This window comes from Crocuta crocuta, unplaced genomic scaffold (assembly GCF_008692635.1).
Source record: "Crocuta crocuta isolate KB4526 unplaced genomic scaffold, BGI_CrCroc_1.0 scaffold348, whole genome shotgun sequence".
NCBI classification, from domain to species: Eukaryota; Metazoa; Chordata; class Mammalia; order Carnivora; family Hyaenidae; genus Crocuta; species Crocuta crocuta.
Genome location: NW_027529573.1, coordinates 2,427,785 through 2,446,588, shown reverse-complemented (window position 1 = coordinate 2,446,588; position 18,804 = coordinate 2,427,785). Strand labels below are relative to the sequence as shown.

At 42.6% G+C, this 18,804-nt stretch overlaps 1 protein-coding gene across 6 annotated transcripts in view; it reads left to right on the top strand.

Moving 5' to 3' along the window:
- Nucleotides 1-18,804, top strand: part of MTMR3 (myotubularin related protein 3) — a 141,823-nt gene that overhangs the window by 116,133 nt on the left and 6,886 nt on the right. For 5 of the 6 annotated variants that reach the window (XM_077761619.1, XM_077761621.1, XM_077761618.1 and 2 more), the window contains exons 9-17: nucleotides 731-844; nucleotides 5,160-5,365; nucleotides 5,845-5,976; nucleotides 6,951-7,062; nucleotides 9,888-10,083; nucleotides 10,866-11,051; nucleotides 14,380-14,550; nucleotides 15,658-15,803; nucleotides 17,005-18,421. In XM_077761619.1, the coding sequence (XP_077617745.1) occupies nucleotides 731-844; nucleotides 5,160-5,365; nucleotides 5,845-5,976; nucleotides 6,951-7,062; nucleotides 9,888-10,083; nucleotides 10,866-11,051; nucleotides 14,380-14,550; nucleotides 15,658-15,803; nucleotides 17,005-18,421 (2,680 nt within the window). The remainder of the gene's footprint in view (nucleotides 1-730; nucleotides 845-5,159; nucleotides 5,366-5,844; nucleotides 5,977-6,950; nucleotides 7,063-9,887; nucleotides 10,084-10,865; nucleotides 11,052-14,379; nucleotides 14,551-15,657; nucleotides 15,804-17,004; nucleotides 18,422-18,804) is intronic. The other variant, XM_077761620.1, reaches the window with a different exon arrangement.

Here is an 18,804-nt window from a genome sequence, read left to right as displayed (position 1 = left end):
ACTAGCATGCAGCTACTGGGTTCTTCTCTAATGAAAACAGAGCTTTTTCCCCCCTAATTATAATTCTGAAGTATGCTTTATAGAAATTATGATGAATAATAGCTCATTCACATTACTAACTTGGATCAGTGGGGCTGTGATTATGTATGCAAATAGCCTGTCCTGTGGTACTGTTTCTGCATACCCATGTCTGCCCCTGTTACCTATAATTAAGACACATCAAAGAATACATTAGTAATCCTATAAGGTCTCTGGAAACTTGAAGTTGTGGGCTCTTGTTCTTCTTCACATGTTTCTCTTTGATAGAAGCCTGAAAGAGTGAGGGTCTGGTGGAGGTGACAGACTTTCACTTCTGTAGTTGGATTGGGCACACACTTTGTGTAGTTAGAAATTACTTGTGTGGGTGTTTTGTTTTGTTTTTTTTACAACAGAAAGTTACAGTGGAGTAACTGTCAACTCACCTTATGTTACTGATAAGATCACCAGATCCTCAAAGGCAGCAGGAGGTGGAACAGGCCATGATAGTGTCATGTGATATATACATAAGTAAACACTCAAAAGGCACTGGTTCTGCTTAGTAGGCCAAGACTCAAGTAAATCTCCTTACTGCTTTCCAGCTGGATCTGGGTTAGGTTAATCAACATCCTTAACGCTGGCTCACCTGATGTCTCTCCGCCTTCTCCCTCCCCATCTACTGCCCCCACTCCCTCTTTCTCACCTTTCGCATTAGGCTATGTGGTAGCTACCCACAGGAGCTCATAGTGCCTGCATGGATCACTGACAAAGAACTGGAGAGTGTAGCAAGCTTCAGGTCCTGGAAGCGCATCCCTGCTGTCGTCTACAGGTAAGTAATCCTAGCCAGGCCAATTTGGGTGTGGTGTTACTGGCCACTGCATGAGATGTGCTTGCTCTGCTTTTGCTAACCTGGGAAGGGAGGGAAGGGTGCACAGAACTTCCCAAGCAGTTCTGTGCTACCTTATTGTAAAAGCCACTTTTCCAGTGACACAACAGTATTTACTACACCCAGAACACTTGATGGCTTTATTTGATAAGAAAATTTTAGTAGAAAAGTGGCGTGTCTTGCAATTTAATATACTTCTGACATTCTTTGGAAGGTAAAGTGCTTATTATTCTGCATTTAACTTCAGATGTTGGCCTTTGGATTAAGACAGATGAATTCCAGAAAATAAGAATTGGGAGTATAGAGTTGAGCCATTCGTGATGGTCTTTGTGGTTGAAACTTCAACACATGAAAGAGCTCTGCTTTAAGAAGGAGCATTTAAAGAAGGTGGCTAGGGCTTACCCAGATAGAAGATCTCAAAGATCAAGTGCTTGAGAGCCAAGAGAGCAAGTTCTAGAAGGGGGATGGTAGTGTGGTGAACGAGCACAGGTTTTGGAATTCGTGTCTTTTCACTAATACTCCTGGCTAAGGCACCTAAATTCCCTAACTGGCCTCAGCCTGTGCCTAATTAGTCAAGTGGGAGTGATGTTCTTACTGCAGGTATGCTGTGCCTCCTAAATGAATCTGTAAATACTGGGCTTCTCTAAGAGTAGGTTGTATTACTAGGGGCTGCTTTTATAATTCATTGAGGAGCTCAGTTCTCAAGGGCTTAAGATTTTAAGAAATCATTCCCTCTTATTTTGAAACTGTTTCAGATGTCATCTCTTTGTAATATTTACATTCTACATTTCATTTTCCCAGTTTGCAGACTTTTTGGGCTTTTCTTGAATTTGGGCCAAACCAGTGGGCTTAGTTAGAGACTCTTTCATGCCAGAAGGCATTCCATTGAAATATTGAGGTTATAGGAAGGGATTTATCTCCTTGTGGAATTTCCATTGAGGTAACCAGCTTGTTCATGTAGTCCACTGACAGCAAATTCTGATGGCCATCCTGAATAGAGATGAAAAAGTATTTGTTTCTGGCCCAGTGGAATCCATTAAATTTTCAATCTCAATTTTCATCACTGTTGTTTTCAGATACCCCTAGAAAAGTAGGTCACCAAATTTACCTATCACTCAAGTGGCAGGGATGACACAAGAATTACAGAGCAGGGAAAGCTGAAAGGATTTGCGTCTTATCAGTGATGGGCCCAGCTCAAATAGGAAAAGCAGCCAGCTGCTGCTCTGGCCAACAGCTCTATTAGATCAGCAGCCCTGGCATTTGTAGGGTTTGCTGACTTTGAGCTTAATGGCAAAGGACTGTCATGGGGCTTTAGGTGAATTATTGGTAGAGAAGCCTGCAAGTGCAAGTTAAAGCAAAACTTCATAGAATAACATGGGAAACCTTTCTTCCCTTCTAAAATTTATTATAGAGGGCACAAATCATAGGGTTTCCCCCCAACCCTTTCTGGAGATCATAAAGTATATATAAATGAAATTTTTATTTCCAATTTCTCTGAGAAAATCTGTTCTCAAAGGATTACAAATGAAAGTTTTTAGTATGGTTAAATAAAATTAGATAGGCTTCTAGGAACTAGCATCTGTTTTGGAACCTGTGTCTTGTATCTTTATTTGATAAGAAAATCAACTGACTCGGTTGTTAATATTATTGGGGAGCTTTGTCAGGGGTATGTTGAAGAATGTTTTGGACATACTCTGCCACTCTCTGCTTTGCCAGCCCAGGTGGCAAGATGCTTCTGAATCCAGCGCACATGTATTGAATTTAGTTGTCTGTAGACTGCAGTAATGATTCCTGAGGTCACTAGCAGCAGTTACTTGACAGCACCACGCTGAACCAGTGCCTGATTAGTGTTTTTTCCCCACTGTGATGAGTGTTTAATTGGATTTATCACTGAAGACAGACTGCTAACACAGCAAGATGGTGCAAAGGGCATCCATCTGTAGTGCAAGTTACAGTTCCCCTCTTTGTGCATTGAGTGGTTTTTAGAAATTTCTAGTCATTTAGAGAACTACCCCAACACTAACTTAGGAATAGTTTAAATATATACGTTTCTATATAAAATTGAAGCCTTCTGTGTTCAGTTAGGGGACTCATCCATTGGATATCTTAATTTTTATATACTTTTTCCTGATTTCTTTTTGTTAAAATGGTAGAAATGCTCTTTGGTGACTTTTAGCTGTATTTCTTTGGTTCTTGATCATGCGGTCTAAAGCATTTTAGAAGACTGCAGAAAACTGCTTATTGCAGTAGCTCAGTTGCAATCTAAAGTGCCATGACCCTTAAAACCCAAGATCTAAGCTGAAGAGTGCCATCTTGTGTCCCTCTTGGGCACTGCTGGGAAGTATTGCAGAGAAAGAAGATGCTCAGGAAAGGCCCTGCCAGCCTCTTTTGTGAAGGTTTGGCATCAGTCATCTCAGTTGTTATCAGTGCCTATTGTATATGCCAGTAGGTATTTTAGGGATTAGTGAGGTTTTATTTCCAATTGGGCTCCATTCAGCAGGAGCCAGTTGAACATATTGGCAGTATACAAGTTCTTTCCTTTACTTGTCTGTCTCTGTGAGGGAGGATTTAAAACTACAAGTAGACTGATAGTTCCAATGGATTGGTTGCTTGTGAGCTTTAGGATTAAAAACAAAAATCTTTCTTACATTGTTCCTTGAAGATGACAAAGAGATTCAATAGTATGTTTTATTTAAATCTGTCTCCTACAAATGTGTTATGTGTACGTGTTTAGATTTTAATGGGAGGCAAGACATTGATTCCCCCTGGGATATAGGATTGGGGGGCATTTAATTTTTTTGCTTACTAACTTCTTATTCTGCTAACTTAGTCTTGTAATCAATGGCTTTTATAACTTTTTAAAAACCACTAAGATTGTCACATACAGTTTACCCTTTTAATGTGTTTGATTTTTTTTTAAACCTATTTACAGAGTTGTGCAACCATCACTACAGTCAATTTTAGAACATTTTTACCAACTCAAAAAGAAACCCTAGATCCATTAGTAGTTACTCTTTATTCCCTCCTCAACTCCCCTAGCCCCAGGTTACTAGTAATCTAGTTTGCCACTACAGATTTGCCTATTCTGGACACTTTTAATAAATGGAATCATAGCATATGTGACATTTTGTGACTAATTTCTTTCACTTAGCATAACATTCTCCAGGTTCACCCATGGTGTAGCATTTATTGGAACTCTGTACCTTTTAATTGCCAAATATTACTTTTATAACTTATCAATTGCTAAAATCACCTAAATTCCTAACTGGAAAAGACTGGGTTTTAATAGTATGTTGAAGTAGACTTTAGAGTAAGATTTCTGGTGTTATTTCTTAAGAAAGGATCTGTTGGAGTATAGCTTATTGAGGTTTTTGCTGTTCCTTCTAAGAGCTTAAGGAGAGGTAGCTGGCTCATTGAGCTATCTGCCTATAATAAAAGCAGTTTGTGAGTCATGAAATCTCAGGGGATTTTGTAGAGTAGTCCACTGTGGGTCAGGTAAGTGTTTGAGTCCCAAAGGTGGGATCTTGTTTTGAAAAGAATCCCCAAAGTCAGCCATAGTGCATCGTTGCTGCAGTAGGCCCTTAGAAGTTGGTGTGAAAACAAATTTTTCTGTTTCAGCGTCTGTTATGCCAGGGTTTTCAGGGGCAGTATTATTATTTTTTTTAACGTTTTACTTATTTCTGAGAGAGAGAGACAGACAGACAGACACACACACACAAACACACACACACAATCTGAAACAGGCTCTAGGCTCTGAGCTAGGTGTCAGCACAGAGCCCGATGCAGGGCTCAAACCCATGAACCATGAGGTCATGACTTGAGCCGAAGGTGCCCCTCAGGGGCAGTATTAAAAAGGAGAGATTAGGATTTCATTATTGAGTAGCCGAATTAGTGTAGTATTTGCAGATTATTTCTTACCTGATTTTACAAAAATAAATTTGAAGACTCAAACATTTACTTTATGAATATTTGTTTTTCTAAGAGTACACATTTACTATTTTGTTAGTAACTCTACAAAAGTCTTTAAACTTTTGTATAATATTGGAGAAAGAGCCAGATAGGTTTTGTTATTTGTTCCTGTTGCTGTAGAAGATTTCTGCCCTTATATGACTTAAAGCTAAACTTTACATCACTTACCTATATTCAAGCTTTTCATTAATGCATTTAAAATCTACTACCTTACTTTTCATGTGAGCACAGAACATCTGAATGGGGCCACTGAGATGGGTATAGTTGTTGTTTCTTGTTCCTTGCGCAGGCACCAGAGCAATGGGGCTGTCATTGCCCGCTGTGGACAGCCGGAGGTCAGCTGGTGGGGCTGGCGAAATGCCGATGATGAGCATCTGGTACAGTCAGTAGCCAAAGCTTGTGCCTCTGATTCCCGATCAAGTGGCAGCAAGCTGTCAACTAGGAACAGTTCTCGAGACTTTCCAAATGCAGGAGACCTTTCTGATGTGGAGTTTGGTAAGTTGTTCCCTGGACCAATGGCAGCAATTTTTATAGTATCTGTGAGAACTTTTTCTTGAAATGGCCTTTTCCTTGTAAGACATAGAATTTGTTTCATAGGAGAGAGCAGGTGAAGCTTTAATTGATGGAACTATTTCAGGAGTCACACATCTTGACAGAGAACCAGAAGACTCTTTAAGACTTGGCTTAAGAGGACTGGAGTGTTGGTTGTCTTTCTTGTCACTGTGACAAGAACAGAGTATATATGTGATAAGGGACCTGGAGTGTCTTCAGACCATGGCAGGAGACACTAGCCTTCGTTACAGGAATACACATGTAGAAATGAAAGAAAGGAGGTTATAGGGAGAAGTCCTGTGTATTAAGGGTTCTTGTTAGGTGGGTTTCACTTAATTGAGGTTTTGTTTGTTCTATTATTATAATTCAATTCTGGAAGATGGGTTCATTCAGTTTTTCATCCCTGCTCCTGATGTTCCTAGATTCTTCTCTGTCAAATGCTTCAGGAGCAGAAAGTTTAGCCATCCAACCGCAGAAGCTGTTGATCTTGGATGCACGCTCCTATGCAGCAGCTGTGGCAAACCGAGCCAAAGGAGGAGGTTGTGAATGCCCAGGTGAGGTGTACAGTGCTCTGTCCCATAACACTCTGTTCTTGTGAGTTCAGCCAATGCCCAATTGGGCCTTAGTTCTCACTTTGAAATGAATGGCAAACCAAGTTCCTCAGCCTGTCTTGAGAGAGCAAGAGCTGTTTGGATTCTTAACACTGTAGTTTCTTTTCAGGGAAGAAATGGAGGATGAGGTGCATTGAAACCAATTAGTCAGTTATTTTTCCAACCTTTAAGTGATATTTAAAAAAAAAAAAAAAGTAAATCCTCCCCTGTAATAAGGCCTGTTCATGTTTGCAAGTTGCTCAGTTTCTCAGCCTTCTAAAAGCTTTTTGTTGGCTTTGACGGTGAGTTTCCTCATCACTGACATCACAGGAAACTCTCACATGGCTTCTACTTAGAAAACCTGAGGTGGGAATAGAAGCAGTAAATACTGAATGCTAGCAAAGCACCTCTGTCCTGACCTATAGCATCCCTACTGTTTGAATGCTGGCTTTCTCCAGGAAGGGATCCCTTCAGTGCTAGATGTGTGCTGAGGGAGCAAGTAGTAGCACCAAGCTCCTTATTCAGATGTGGTCTAAACTGGAAATTAAAAGCAGTTGTACCAAGGTGAAATTTGAATGCATAAAACACATTGTTCTGCCAGGTTCTTTTCAAAGAAGTTCCAGAGCAACAAGTTAGAAATGGCCCCAGAAGTAAACCTGAGGTCAGATGGAAGGATGTAGATCTTTCTTTAAAAAAAATAAGAGCTTGTTTTATGTCTATATCGTCACAAATCTAATCTTCCTTTCTGTGAAAACAGCTAAAATTCAAGCACCGTTTTCTGTCATAAAGGACTGGACTAATAGGCATCAGAACATTGCAGTTTCATTAGTCAGCAGCTGTAGTGGGTTTGTTTTATAGCCAGTTTGCTGCTTTTAAATTTGGCCATGTGGGCTTTAAATTCAACATATTTTTCTTCTCTTTACTGTTGTTCTCTGCAGAGTATTACCCGAACTGTGAAGTAGTGTTTATGGGGATGGCAAATATTCATTCAATTCGGAGGAGTTTTCAGTCTCTGCGGTTGTTGTGCACACAGATGCCTGATCCGGGAAAGTAAGACCTTGGCCTTAGCTTTAATTTTGCATTGCTTTTTTTTAAAATGAGTTTGGAGGTGTCTTTTCTACTGTTTCTTAATACAGTTCAGTTTGACTTTCAGTCTCTGTGGGCATTCTCCTTTCTGTATTAGGAGCACAACCACACAAAGGAGATGCTGGAGAAAAATCTAGCCCTTCAAAAGGTGTAAAGATGTGGAGCACAGAACAGATCTCAGTCCTCAGAAAAGCACTGCCTTCTTGTTTTTCTTGAGACCTCTTCCTTCTCTTCTACATTGTTTTTGGCTTATTTTTAATTCTTTAGTTTTTGACATCTTGGAGTGACACTAACCTGCCTTAAGCTGGGTGGGATGCTTTACTTTGAAGAGTCAAAGTTTATTCATCATGTTCTAAAAAGTGTTAAGCTGTCTTTAAACTTGATGTTAGGTGAGTTCCTTTTACATTTGTTTCTGATTCCTAAACTACCTCTTATTTACTAAGAGTATTACCAGATTTTTATTGCTTATTAAAAATGAATGGCTGGGGGCACCTGGGTGGCTTAGTCGGTTAAGCGTCCGACTTTCGCTTAGGTCATGATCTTGCGCTTCGTGGGTTTGAGCCCCGTGTCGGGCTCTGTGCTCACTCCCGGCTCAGAGCCTGGAGCCTGTTTCAGAGTCTGTGACTCCCTCTCTCTCTGACCCTCCCCTGCTCACGCTGTCTCTCTCTCTCTCTCTCTCCTAGAAATAAATAAAAAAGCATTAAAAAAAAATTTAAAAACAAAACAAAACAAAAAAACGAATGGCTGGCCTTTGCAGTGAGATAGATGAATTAACATCCCCATGCCTTCTAAGGGAACTGATTATTGAATGAATATGAGATAAATTAGCAGGAATGCTCTGTAAAACAAATGTGGACAATAAATATTTAAAAGCCTCTGTTTTACTATTTTAGGAAGCCAGAAATGGTGCCAGAGAAAACAGAATTTTCTCTTTTCTTTGTGTTGGAGCCCATAGCTATTTCCCTGGGTTGTATCCAGCAGATCTCCTGATCACATCAAGTTTTACAGAAGTCTTTGATTTATTCACCCAAATGGCTGCCCGAACCACTTGTACTAACTCCTGGTAGCAAATGATTAAATTTATCACAGTTGGAAAAAACCCAGAGGGTGAAGCAGTTGTCCTTGGGGAAAAGCCTGAGCAAAGAAATGAGTATGCTGCTCTGCTTTGGGGATTAGCAGCTTATATTTGCTATACATTTACAGAACCTGGCTAGCAGTACTCTCATCCCCAAAGGTGGGGCACTGAAAGAGTATGGTTGAGGACTCACAAGATCTGCCACTAATTGACTCTGTGACTTTGGCCAAGTGGCTTAATTACTGTGGGTATCAGTTTTCCTATTTATAAAATGAAAGGGATAGAGTCAACACTACCTCATCTCAAATATCTGCATTTTAAAATTCTTTCTTTAAAAGCTGTTTTTTAAACTCAGAGTCAAAAAGATGTAATTGGCCTATACCTGGTCCAAAGGAATGTCTGGGAATTTTATTAAGGAAGAGGTAATGCTTTGCCTGTTTTTTTGGCAGCAAGTCATAAGGCAGTACTGAAGCCTCCCTTGTGGGTAAGAAGAAGCCCTAGCATTGGTGAGATCAGCTATAAGCAAGCCTCTCCACACTTGTTGGAGGCTGTGGAGGGCTAGCTAGAGCATTGTTTCTGCTCCAGTTTAGGAATCAGGCAAGGAGTGTGGAGTCTCTCAGAGCTTCCTTGGTTGGCTGATAGTGGAGTATAGGCATGTTCTTGCCTAGTGTTGGCAGAAAGCTTCTCAGAGTCCCCTGACAGAAGTATTTATTCCCTTCTTTGAGTTAGTGTTGGAAGGGCTAGACTGCCATCTTAACTACAAATCTGATCACATTTTGGAGAAATCAGAGCTTTTGGGGGGTGGGGATGTAAGGAGTGGAATTCATGACAGGGCATAAGAAACAAAATGTCAGAAACATTTAAAAAAACAAGTTAAAAAACAAGTGTAATCAGCTTGTGATTACTCCCAAGCAGTAACTCTTGGGATCAGGTATCTCCTCAAGGTCTTTTCAAAAGAAGGTTCTTCTGGATCCGTGCTGAATGAAGTCTGTATTACATTAAGTCCAGTAATACCATGTATCAAATACATTAGTGTAGTAATGTATGCTGTATTTATATATATATACACATATATACTTTATTACACACACACACACACACACGTTTTTTGAGAGCTTGTTGGGTATAGTTGCTGATCATTAAATGTAAGTACTTTTTGTTTTACAATGTCTGAAGTAGCTACATTTCCTTCAGAAGAAAACTCCAGAAAGAACTACTCTTCTTATACTGGATATATAACTACTATGGACTGAGAAATATTAAATGTTAATTGTAAAAATTAGACATAAGTTTTCTGGAACAAAATTCCTGTTATTGTCCTGTTTCTGAAGCTGTCCTCTATTGCATGGTAGGGCTTAAGCCTCATCTTTGTACATGCTTTGTAAAAGACAGAGATTGTTTTATTTTGGCAGTGTTTTATTTGGAGGGAAAAATCTTTGGAAATTGCTTCTTAATTTCACGGCTGTTTGGTATGATGCAGTAAATCAGGATTTCCTCATCCCACCCCCTTTTTTTTTTTTTTTTTTGGAGAAAGAGAATGAGCACACATGAGGGGTGGGAGCAGAGGGAGAGCTAGAATCAGTGTGGAGCCTGATGTGGGGCTTGATTCCATGACTCTGGGATCATGACCTGAGCTGAAATCAGGAGTCAGATGCTCAACTGACTGAGCCACCCAGGTGCCCTTCCTTATCCCCTTCTGTTTTTATTTTTATAGTTGGCTCTCAGCTCTTGAAAGCACAAAATGGCTCCATCACTTGTCTGTGCTTCTGAAGTCAGCACTTCTGGTAGTGCACGCTGTGGATCGTGATCAGCGGCCGGTACTAGCACATTGCTCAGATGGCTGGGACCGCACTCCCCAAATTGTGGCATTGGCTAAGCTCTTGCTGGATCCTTATTATCGTACCATAGAGGTGGGTGCATCCAAAGAGTAGGATTTGGTACTTCACTACAAGTGGGGGAAACCTCAGAGGGTTTTATAACCAGTTTTGGTCTTGGTAGTTAAGTCTAAAGAAAGTGAAATTTGTTTTTAAATCTTTGCTCCTTTACCTTGAGCTCACTTGTAGTGGTGCCTGCCACAGTTCTTGTGCCTTATAAAATGGAGCAGATTATGGATAACAAAGTATTAAGAATACAGATACGTTTTCCTTTGCAGTCTATCTCCTTGGAAAAGTTTTAGCGACTCCAGGAAAATGGGGCTTCTGTAAAAGGATCTTGACATGCTTATTATGGTAATAATGGGTCCAGATATCACTACAGTGTTCTGTGAAGAAAGAGCCCTTCTCTGAAAGAACCACATGTTGGGTTAGAGATGTAAGGAAAACCATAAGTGCCTTAAAGTAGATGTAAATCTGGAGTGGGGAAAGATTTTAGAAACAATACTTTGTAAGTTTAGCACAAAATACAGAACTTAAAAAAAATTAGAAAAAAATGTGGCTTTTGTATAGTGAATGAAAGATGCTAAAAAGTGTAGACTCAAGAAAGGCTTAGATAAATGCTTAGTACCCTTTTGATGATTATGGAATAGAGTTGAGGGGAGTGGAAAATTGGCCTAACCTTGTGTGTCATGGGGCTGGGTCAGGGGCTTCTATTGGCCCTACTGGGAGCTTGTTAAAAGGGATTACTGCTTTTAGTCCTGACAGGCTCAAGACTATCATAAGCTCGACAGACAACCACAAATGGTCTCTCCTTGCAGGGTTTCCAGGTCCTCGTGGAGATGGAGTGGCTGGATTTTGGACATAAGTTTGCTGACCGGTGTGGTCATGGGGAGAACTCAGATGATCTGAACGAACGCTGCCCAGTGTTTCTGCAGTGGCTTGACTGCGTTCATCAGCTTCAGAGGCAATTTCCTTGCTCTTTTGAGTTCAATGAAGCATTCCTTGTGAGTTTGGGCTTGTGATTCTTCATTTTGGGGACTTTCTAAAATGGGGGTGTCAATGCAGATATTAGTGAACTAGTTTTTACATGAAACGGTGCATCCTTTTTAGAATTTAATAAGGAGCTATTCTTTCTCTCATTTTTAATTAAAAACAGCAAAAGTGTGTGTTTATTCAGTGGATCCAGGTGTGTTAGGTTTACATAAAATCTTTGTGTTTTTTTTTTAATTTTTAAAAAATGTTTATTCATTTTTGAGAGAGANGGGGTGGGCAGAGAAAGAGGGAGACACAGAATCCAAAGCAGGCTCCAGGCTCTGAGCGCTCAGCCCAGAGCCTGACGCGGGGCTTGAACTTACAAACCTTAGATCATGACCTGAGCCAAAGCCAGACACATAACTGACTGAGCCATCCAGGTGCCCCAAGTCTCTGTGTTGTTTTAAACTTAGCTTTTATTTTTTAAAGTTTATTATTTATTTTGAGAGAAAGAGTGTAAGTGGGGGAGGGGAGAGAGTGAGGCGGGGGGAGAGAGAGAGAAAAATCCCAAACAGGCTCCATACCGTCAGCATACAGCCCTATGCAAGGCTCCAACCCACGAACTGTAAGACAATGCATGACCTGAGCCGAAGTCAGATGCTCAGCCAACTGAGCCAGTTAGGCATCCCTAAACTTAGCTTTAAAAGTCGATAATGGGGCAGAGGGAGGGAAAAAAATAGATGATAGAAGTCCTAAGTAGTTAGAAATAATAGGGGTGCTAGGCTGGCTCAGTCGGTGGAGCATGACTGATCTTGGGGTTGTAAGTTCAAGTCCCACCTTGAATGTAGAGATTACTTAAAGATAAAATCTTTAAAAGAAAAAAAAAAGAATGGCATATCTTTTCTCTCTGGTCCATCTGCCAACCCCCCTGTGTGTGTCCCATACTTGCTGCCCACTCTTTTGACAGAGAGCTCCCTGTCCTTGCCCTGTTCCAGCACCTCCCTCCACTGCTGCACCAGCTCCCACTGCCTGTGCTTGGCTGCATGGCACCACCCTTGCCGTCTCTACAACTGCATTGTTGCCATTAATACATAAACATAGCCTAGTGCCTCCCATCTCCTCAAAACCCTTTCTCAGCCTTGCATCTCTTGCCAGCTGTTCATCTCATTTCATTTCTTCATGACAGAGCTCCTCAAGTCTTCTGCATTTACTGTCTCAAATTCCTTTTTTCTTATTTTCTCTTAAACTTGCTATAGTCAGATATTCACCCCACCAGTTTACCAGAACTGTGACCTTCATGTTGCTAATCCATTAATCGGCTCTCAGTTTCATCTTGTGAAGAATATTTTTTTATTGTGGTATAGTTGACAATATAATATTAATTTCAGGTATACGATATAATAATTCAGTATTTATATATTATAAAATGATCACAATAAGTTGTTAACATCAGTCACCACACACATTTTTTTCTTAATGATGAGAACTTTCAAGACCTCTACTCCCTTAGTAACTTTCAAATATGCAATAGAGTATTATTAGTTATGGTCACCATGCTGTGCATTACATCTCAGTGACTTATTTTATAATTGGAAGTTTATATCTTAGACTGTCTTCATTTTACTGTTTGGCACTGTGTAATCACATCGGTCTTAAAACCCTTTAAGTTGATTCCCAGCACAAACTCTCCCTCATTTCTTCTCTGCCTCACCAGCTGTTCTGTCTCCTGTGCTATGCTGGTTCTTCCCACTGCTGAATGTTGGAATGCTTCAGGGCTCAGCCTCCAAAGTGCTTCTGTATCTTACTGCCTCTTGGGGGATTTCATCCATTCTGCCAGGTCTGATTGCTCTCTATAATTCCCACATTTATAATAATGTCTTCAGCTCAGATCTCTCCACTAACTCCAGACTTAAATATTTAACTGTGACTGCTCAGTACCTCTACATGGATGTCCTAATTATATTTCAGACTTTACCTGTTCAAAACTTGATTCTTGATTTCCATATCTCCCTACCCCCAAACCTGATCTTCCAAGAGATCTTCCGCCTTACCAAGTGGCAACTCAATCCTGTTTATTTAGGGCAGAAACTTGTAAGGCAAGTTTCTCCTCTCTTTCATACTCCATGTTCAGTCTGTCAGCAGATTCTGCAGCTTTGCTTCCAAAATCTGTCTAAAACCTGATTACTTCTTGCCGTCTTCACTGTTCCCACACTGGTCCAAGTTACCACTGTCTCCCTCAATTTGAGAGAGTCAACCCAGCAGCCAGAGGGATCCTTCTAAAACATAATTCAGACCACATCATTCGCCTACTCAGAAACCTCCATAGACTTCCCATTTCACACATAGTAAAAGTCACAGTTCTCTTTTTTTTAAATTTTTTAATGTTTATTTACCTTTCTTAAAAACATTTTTTTAAAATGTTTTATTTATTTCTGAGAGAGAGAGAGAGAAAGAGACACAGCATAAGCAGGGGAAGGTTAGAGAGAGAGGGAGACACAGAATCTGAAACAGTCTCCAGACTCTGAGCTGGCTGTCAGCACAGAGCCTGATGTGGGGCTTGAACCCACGAACCTTGAGATCATGACCTGAGCCCAGTCAGATGCTTAACCGACTGAGCCACCCAGTCGCCCCAAAGTCACAGTTCTTAAAGTGGCCTGCAGAGCTGTCCTAGAAGTTACTCATCTGCATTCATTTCCTACCATTCCCTTCCTTGTGCAGTATCCTTCGGCCTCCTTCTGTTCCTTGGAAATTGCAAGCACACTCTCCCCTCAAGACCATTGTGCCTGGCTGTTGCCTCTGCCTGGAGCATTATCTCCTCAGATATCCACTTGCTCTCATTTCCTTCCCCTGCTGCCCTGCATGTGTCCTGTTCTGTTCGCCCTTCCTTATTGTGGTCCACAGCATTGATCACCCCTTCCCCACAGCTAGAACCAACTCCATCAGTGCAGGATAGTTGCCTGTCCAGGATTCATAGAAACGTCATGAATGACCCGTTGAGTGAAAAGTTGTTGTATGTTCTTAGTTCAGCCTTGGATTGCACACTGACCTGCTCCTGTACCCAGTTTATATGTTCTGTCGCTTCTGAGTGTGGCTGTTAACTTAGGACTTCCAGACTGGTTGCCAGGAAGTCCAAGAGGAACGGGTGTGCCGACGATCTTTGTTTCTTTTGACTCAGGAATGGTAGTGGTTGGGGTTGGTGCTCTGGGATTGGTGTTGTGAGAAAGCAGCTCTTGAGTGGCTTATGTGGTTCCCCCACCCTTAACGAGTGTGAGTTCTGAACAGCTCTCAGGGATGTTGGGGAAAGGTGGCTCAGCAGGGCTAAACTTCCCCCAAAGATTGCTTGATTTTGGACTCCTACAGGTGAAACTGGTACAACATACCTATTCCTGCCTATTTGGAACATTCCTGTGCAACAATGCCAAGGAGAGAGGGGAAAAGCATACTCAGGAGCGGACGTGTTCTGTGTGGTCGCTGCTTCGGGCAGGCAACAAGGCTTTCAAAAACCTACTGTATTCCTCTCAGTCAGAAGCCGTATGTATCCTTCAGCCCTTCCTCTCTGATCAGAAGGGATTTGGGGATGGTGGCATGTGGGAGTCTTTTTCAGTAGTGACTATTTCCTCAAAGGCATCGCTGTTGTCTATGGGTGGGTTGGTTCCACTTTTTTCCCCTCTGTCTCTAGAGAGGCTTGTTTCCTGGTGCAGTTCTGACTGCTGCTGGTTTGATTTAATACACATCTCTGCTTTGCCACTCCAGACACGAATCTTTACTGGCACCTCTGTCAGAGCTTACCTTTCTCCTAGCATGTTCTAATAAGTGGAAGAGACACTTAAGTTGTTCCCTGGATACCCCTCATAGCTCAGAAGGAGCTGCCAAGAGGCCCCCAGCATCCTTCCAATGTCATCAGGTGATGATATCCACTGCAGCTCCTGTCTCAGCAGAAAAATGTGTATGACATTAGCATGTGTGTCTGTGTGATTTTCTGCTCACATGGAGAACTGGCAGGCCCTTTAAGATTTTGTTCCTTAAAGGAACACCTTCTGTTAAGCAGAGGAAAGGAGGCACGCACATCTGTGTTGATAAATGGCAATGTTCCTTTTGTCAGAATGCATCTTAAATTCTAAAGAAGTCAAAAGGAGGCTAACCAGAAGTGATATTGCTTTGCTGGACTGTTAATATACTTCTCACTACATTTAAATAGTCAAAGAAAAGATTTAAGCTAACTGCTTCTCTCTTTCCTTCACTGTGCCTACTGGGGAAGTAACAATACAGAAAGAAAATTCCCTTCTTTTCACATGATTAATTTAAATGATCCTATAAAACAGGTTTGACCGTGTCTTCTGAAGCTTCGTTTTTGTACCAGGAAATAGTCATCATCCAGTGGAATGACTCACTGGATGAGGGTACAAATTGAGCTGATAAAAGAGTTAGTCATTCAGTAAAGGGAATCCTAAGAAACAATTAATGAGAAATAGATACTAAAAAAATCCTTTTTTATTTTCATGCCCACAAGAGGCTCTCAGATGAGAAATGCAGATGGTGCAAGCAAGAACAGCTTGGTGATTGTTTTTGACCTTCCTTCATTTCTCAAGACTTGTTAGAAGTTGTTAAAGCCTGTATCCCCCACTGCTCTCTCCTCAGGTGCTGTACCCTGTATGTCACGTGCGTAACCTGATGCTCTGGAGTGCAGTGTACCTGCCTTGCCCATCCCCGTCTACCCCTGTGGATGACAGCTGTGCACCATATCCAGCCCCTGGCACCAGCCCTGATGATCCGCCTCTGAGCCGGTGAGTCCATGGTTGATGCCAAGGCCTCAAGCCCTGCGTCAGTGTTATTTCTGTGTTGAGACATGTCCAAGGCATGGTCAGAGATCATGAGCTTGTCTGACTCCACACATCTCTCTTAGGTCTCTGAGGGTTTCTCAGGCAAGGTATAGGGTTTCAGGCTACAAGGCCATAAGAGCCTCATTTCCTTGAAGGGTATTGGGCCCTGTCACTACATTGTACTGGACACGCACCAAGAAGTTTCTCAGTGATGGAGCAGATCCTTTGGGTTCCTTGTGACCTTCTGGCTTGGGTTTCAGCCACTGCTCTATGCTCCTGCCTTTCTGTCATGATTTATTCTCTTGGGCTTGAAAGGAGATAGCAAGTTTGGCTTTGCTAAATGAGAATTAATTTTATTGAATGCAGACTGCCAAGTAATAATTTAGAATATTGTAATAGCAGAAAATCAGCAATGCTACTTTCCTTTGTTCATTTTGTTGAGAAACAGAGCAGTATCATGAACTTTTTATTTATTAAAAAATTTTTTTATTTTTATTTTTTAATGTTTACTTATTTTTGAGAGAGACAGAGTGTGAGTGAAGGAGGGGCATAGAGGGAGGGAGACACAGAATCTGAAGCAGGCTCCAGGCTCAAGCTGTCACCACAGAGCCTGATGCGGAGCTTGAACCCACAGACTGCGAGATCATGACCTGAGCTGAAGTCAGACGCTTAACCAACTGAGCCACCCAGGCATCCCTAAAAATTTTTTTAAATGTTTATTTTAATTTTGAGAGAGACAGAGCGTGAATGGGGGAGGGGCAGAGAGAGAAGGAGACCCAGAATCTGAAGCAGGCTCCAGGCTCTGAGCTGTCAGCACAGAGCCCAACACGGGGCTCGACCCCATGAACCATGAGGTTACCACCCAGGCTGAAGTTAGATGCCCAACTGACTGAGTCCCCCAGGCACCCCCTACTTTTTTTTTTAAAATTGTATTTGCTGTTAGTCTGTATGTAGGAGTGTGAGGTTGGAGGTTGAGAGGAAATTTGCAAACTAGAAGAAGAGCCCATCCAAGGAACTTTGCCTTTCTAGTGGTCTGAGCCTTACTTTAGAGATGTCATAGCTACAGTGAATCCAGTTATGAAACAACTGCCTGTTAAAACCAATTGTCTCCTACCTCCTCTGAACAGCCTCAGATTCTCATTATCCTCAAACTTCTTTGGTTTAGGCTACCAAAGACTAGATCATTTGACAATCTGACCACAGCCTGCGACAACACAGTGCCTCTAGCCAGCCGGCGCAGCAGTGACCCGAGCCTGAATGAGAAGTGGCAGGAGCACCGGCGGTCACTGGAATTGAGCAGCCTCGCCGGTCCTGGGGAGGAGCCTCTCGATCCTGACAGCCTGGGGAAGCCAACCAAAGTGCTGGGTGGTGCTGAGCTATCTGTTGCAGCTGGAGTGGCTGAGGGGCAGATGGAGAACATTTTGCAAGAGGCCACCAAAGAGGAGAGCGGGATGGAGGAGCCTGCCCATAGAGGGAGCATTGAGAGGCAGGAGGTCAAAGAGGAGACTCTCTTAGAAAAGGAAATCAGGGGGAAGACCCCAGAGGGCTTAGCCATTATCCTTCCTCAAGAACCAGAACTGGGTGATGCTGCCCTGACAAACCATCCAGGCAGTAGCCTTTCTCTGTTCTCACAGGATATTCCTGAGGAGCAGGGTGGGCTCAGTATTCTCCCTAGTTCTCTCCAGGAGTCTCCCAGGGGAGAAGGTACCCAGGAGGTCCCTGTGGAACAGCTTCGAATAGGAGCTATCACAGAAGATACAGAGGAAGCATTTCTTCCAGTCCCAGTAGATCTAAAAGTTGAGTATGGTACCTCACAGTCAAGTTCTCTGCTGCCTTCTCAAGTCCCATTTGAGGCCAGAGGACCAAACATGGACAGTTCAATGGACATGTTAATGGAAGGTCAAGTCAAGTCAGAAAGTGGGCCTGAAGGCCATCATAGACCTTGCCTGGTAAACAGTGGCTGGTTCAGTGGCAAGGACATACTTCCTCAAGCCACGGAGCCCCGGCCTTCAGAGAGGAGCCTAGCTGAGAGGCCCCAAGTGGGACCTGTGGTACATAGGACTTCCCCTGGCAGCACCCACAGCCCCATGAGTTCTCCTTGTGCCTTGCCTTTAGCCGAATGTAAAGAGGGGCTTGTGTGCAACGGTGCCCTGGAGACCGAAAATAAGGCTTTAGAGCAGCCCCCAGGGCTTAGCATTCTGCAGAAGCACCCCACCCCCAACGGGCACTGCACCAATGGGGAGACTGGTAGGAGCAAGGACTCACTGAGCCGCCAGCTGTCTGCCATAAGCTGCAGCTCTGCCCACTTACACTCCAGGAACTTGCACCACAAGTGGCTGCACAGCCACCCGGGGAGGCCATCTACAACGGGCAGCCCTGACCAGCCTTCCCGCAGCCACCTGGACGACGATGGCATGCCTGTATACACGGACACTATCCAACAGCGCCTGCGTCAGATTGAGTCAGGCCACCAGCAGGAAGTGGAGACCTTGAAGAAACAGGTGCAGGAGCTGAGGAGTCGCCTAGAGAGCCAGTACCTGACCAGCTCCCTACGCTTCAATGGGGACTTTGGGGATGAAGTGGTGAGTAGACTGTGGTGCCTCCATAGCTGCCCGAGAGGACACACAGAGGCTGGGCACTCTTTGTGCCTTGTGCCTAGTGATTGGTAGAGATTGCTAAAAGAATTGGAAAGGTGCAGAGTAGTCCTATTGAGAGGCTGGAGATCATCCTCAGCCATGTGAATGGCAGTCTGCCTGTTGTTCTTTCCTGCCTTTCTTAACTTTCCATGAGTGTCCTGTTTAGGCGATTAGAATAAGGAAGAGAATTCGCACTATGTGGTTGGTCAGATCTCTTTGGAAAGAGGATCATGTAAGAAAGGACATAAACTCCTGGGTAGAATGACATTAGTATGGCAATGGCAAATAATTCCTGTCAGATTGTAGTGTCTCTTCTACCCCAGTAGCTT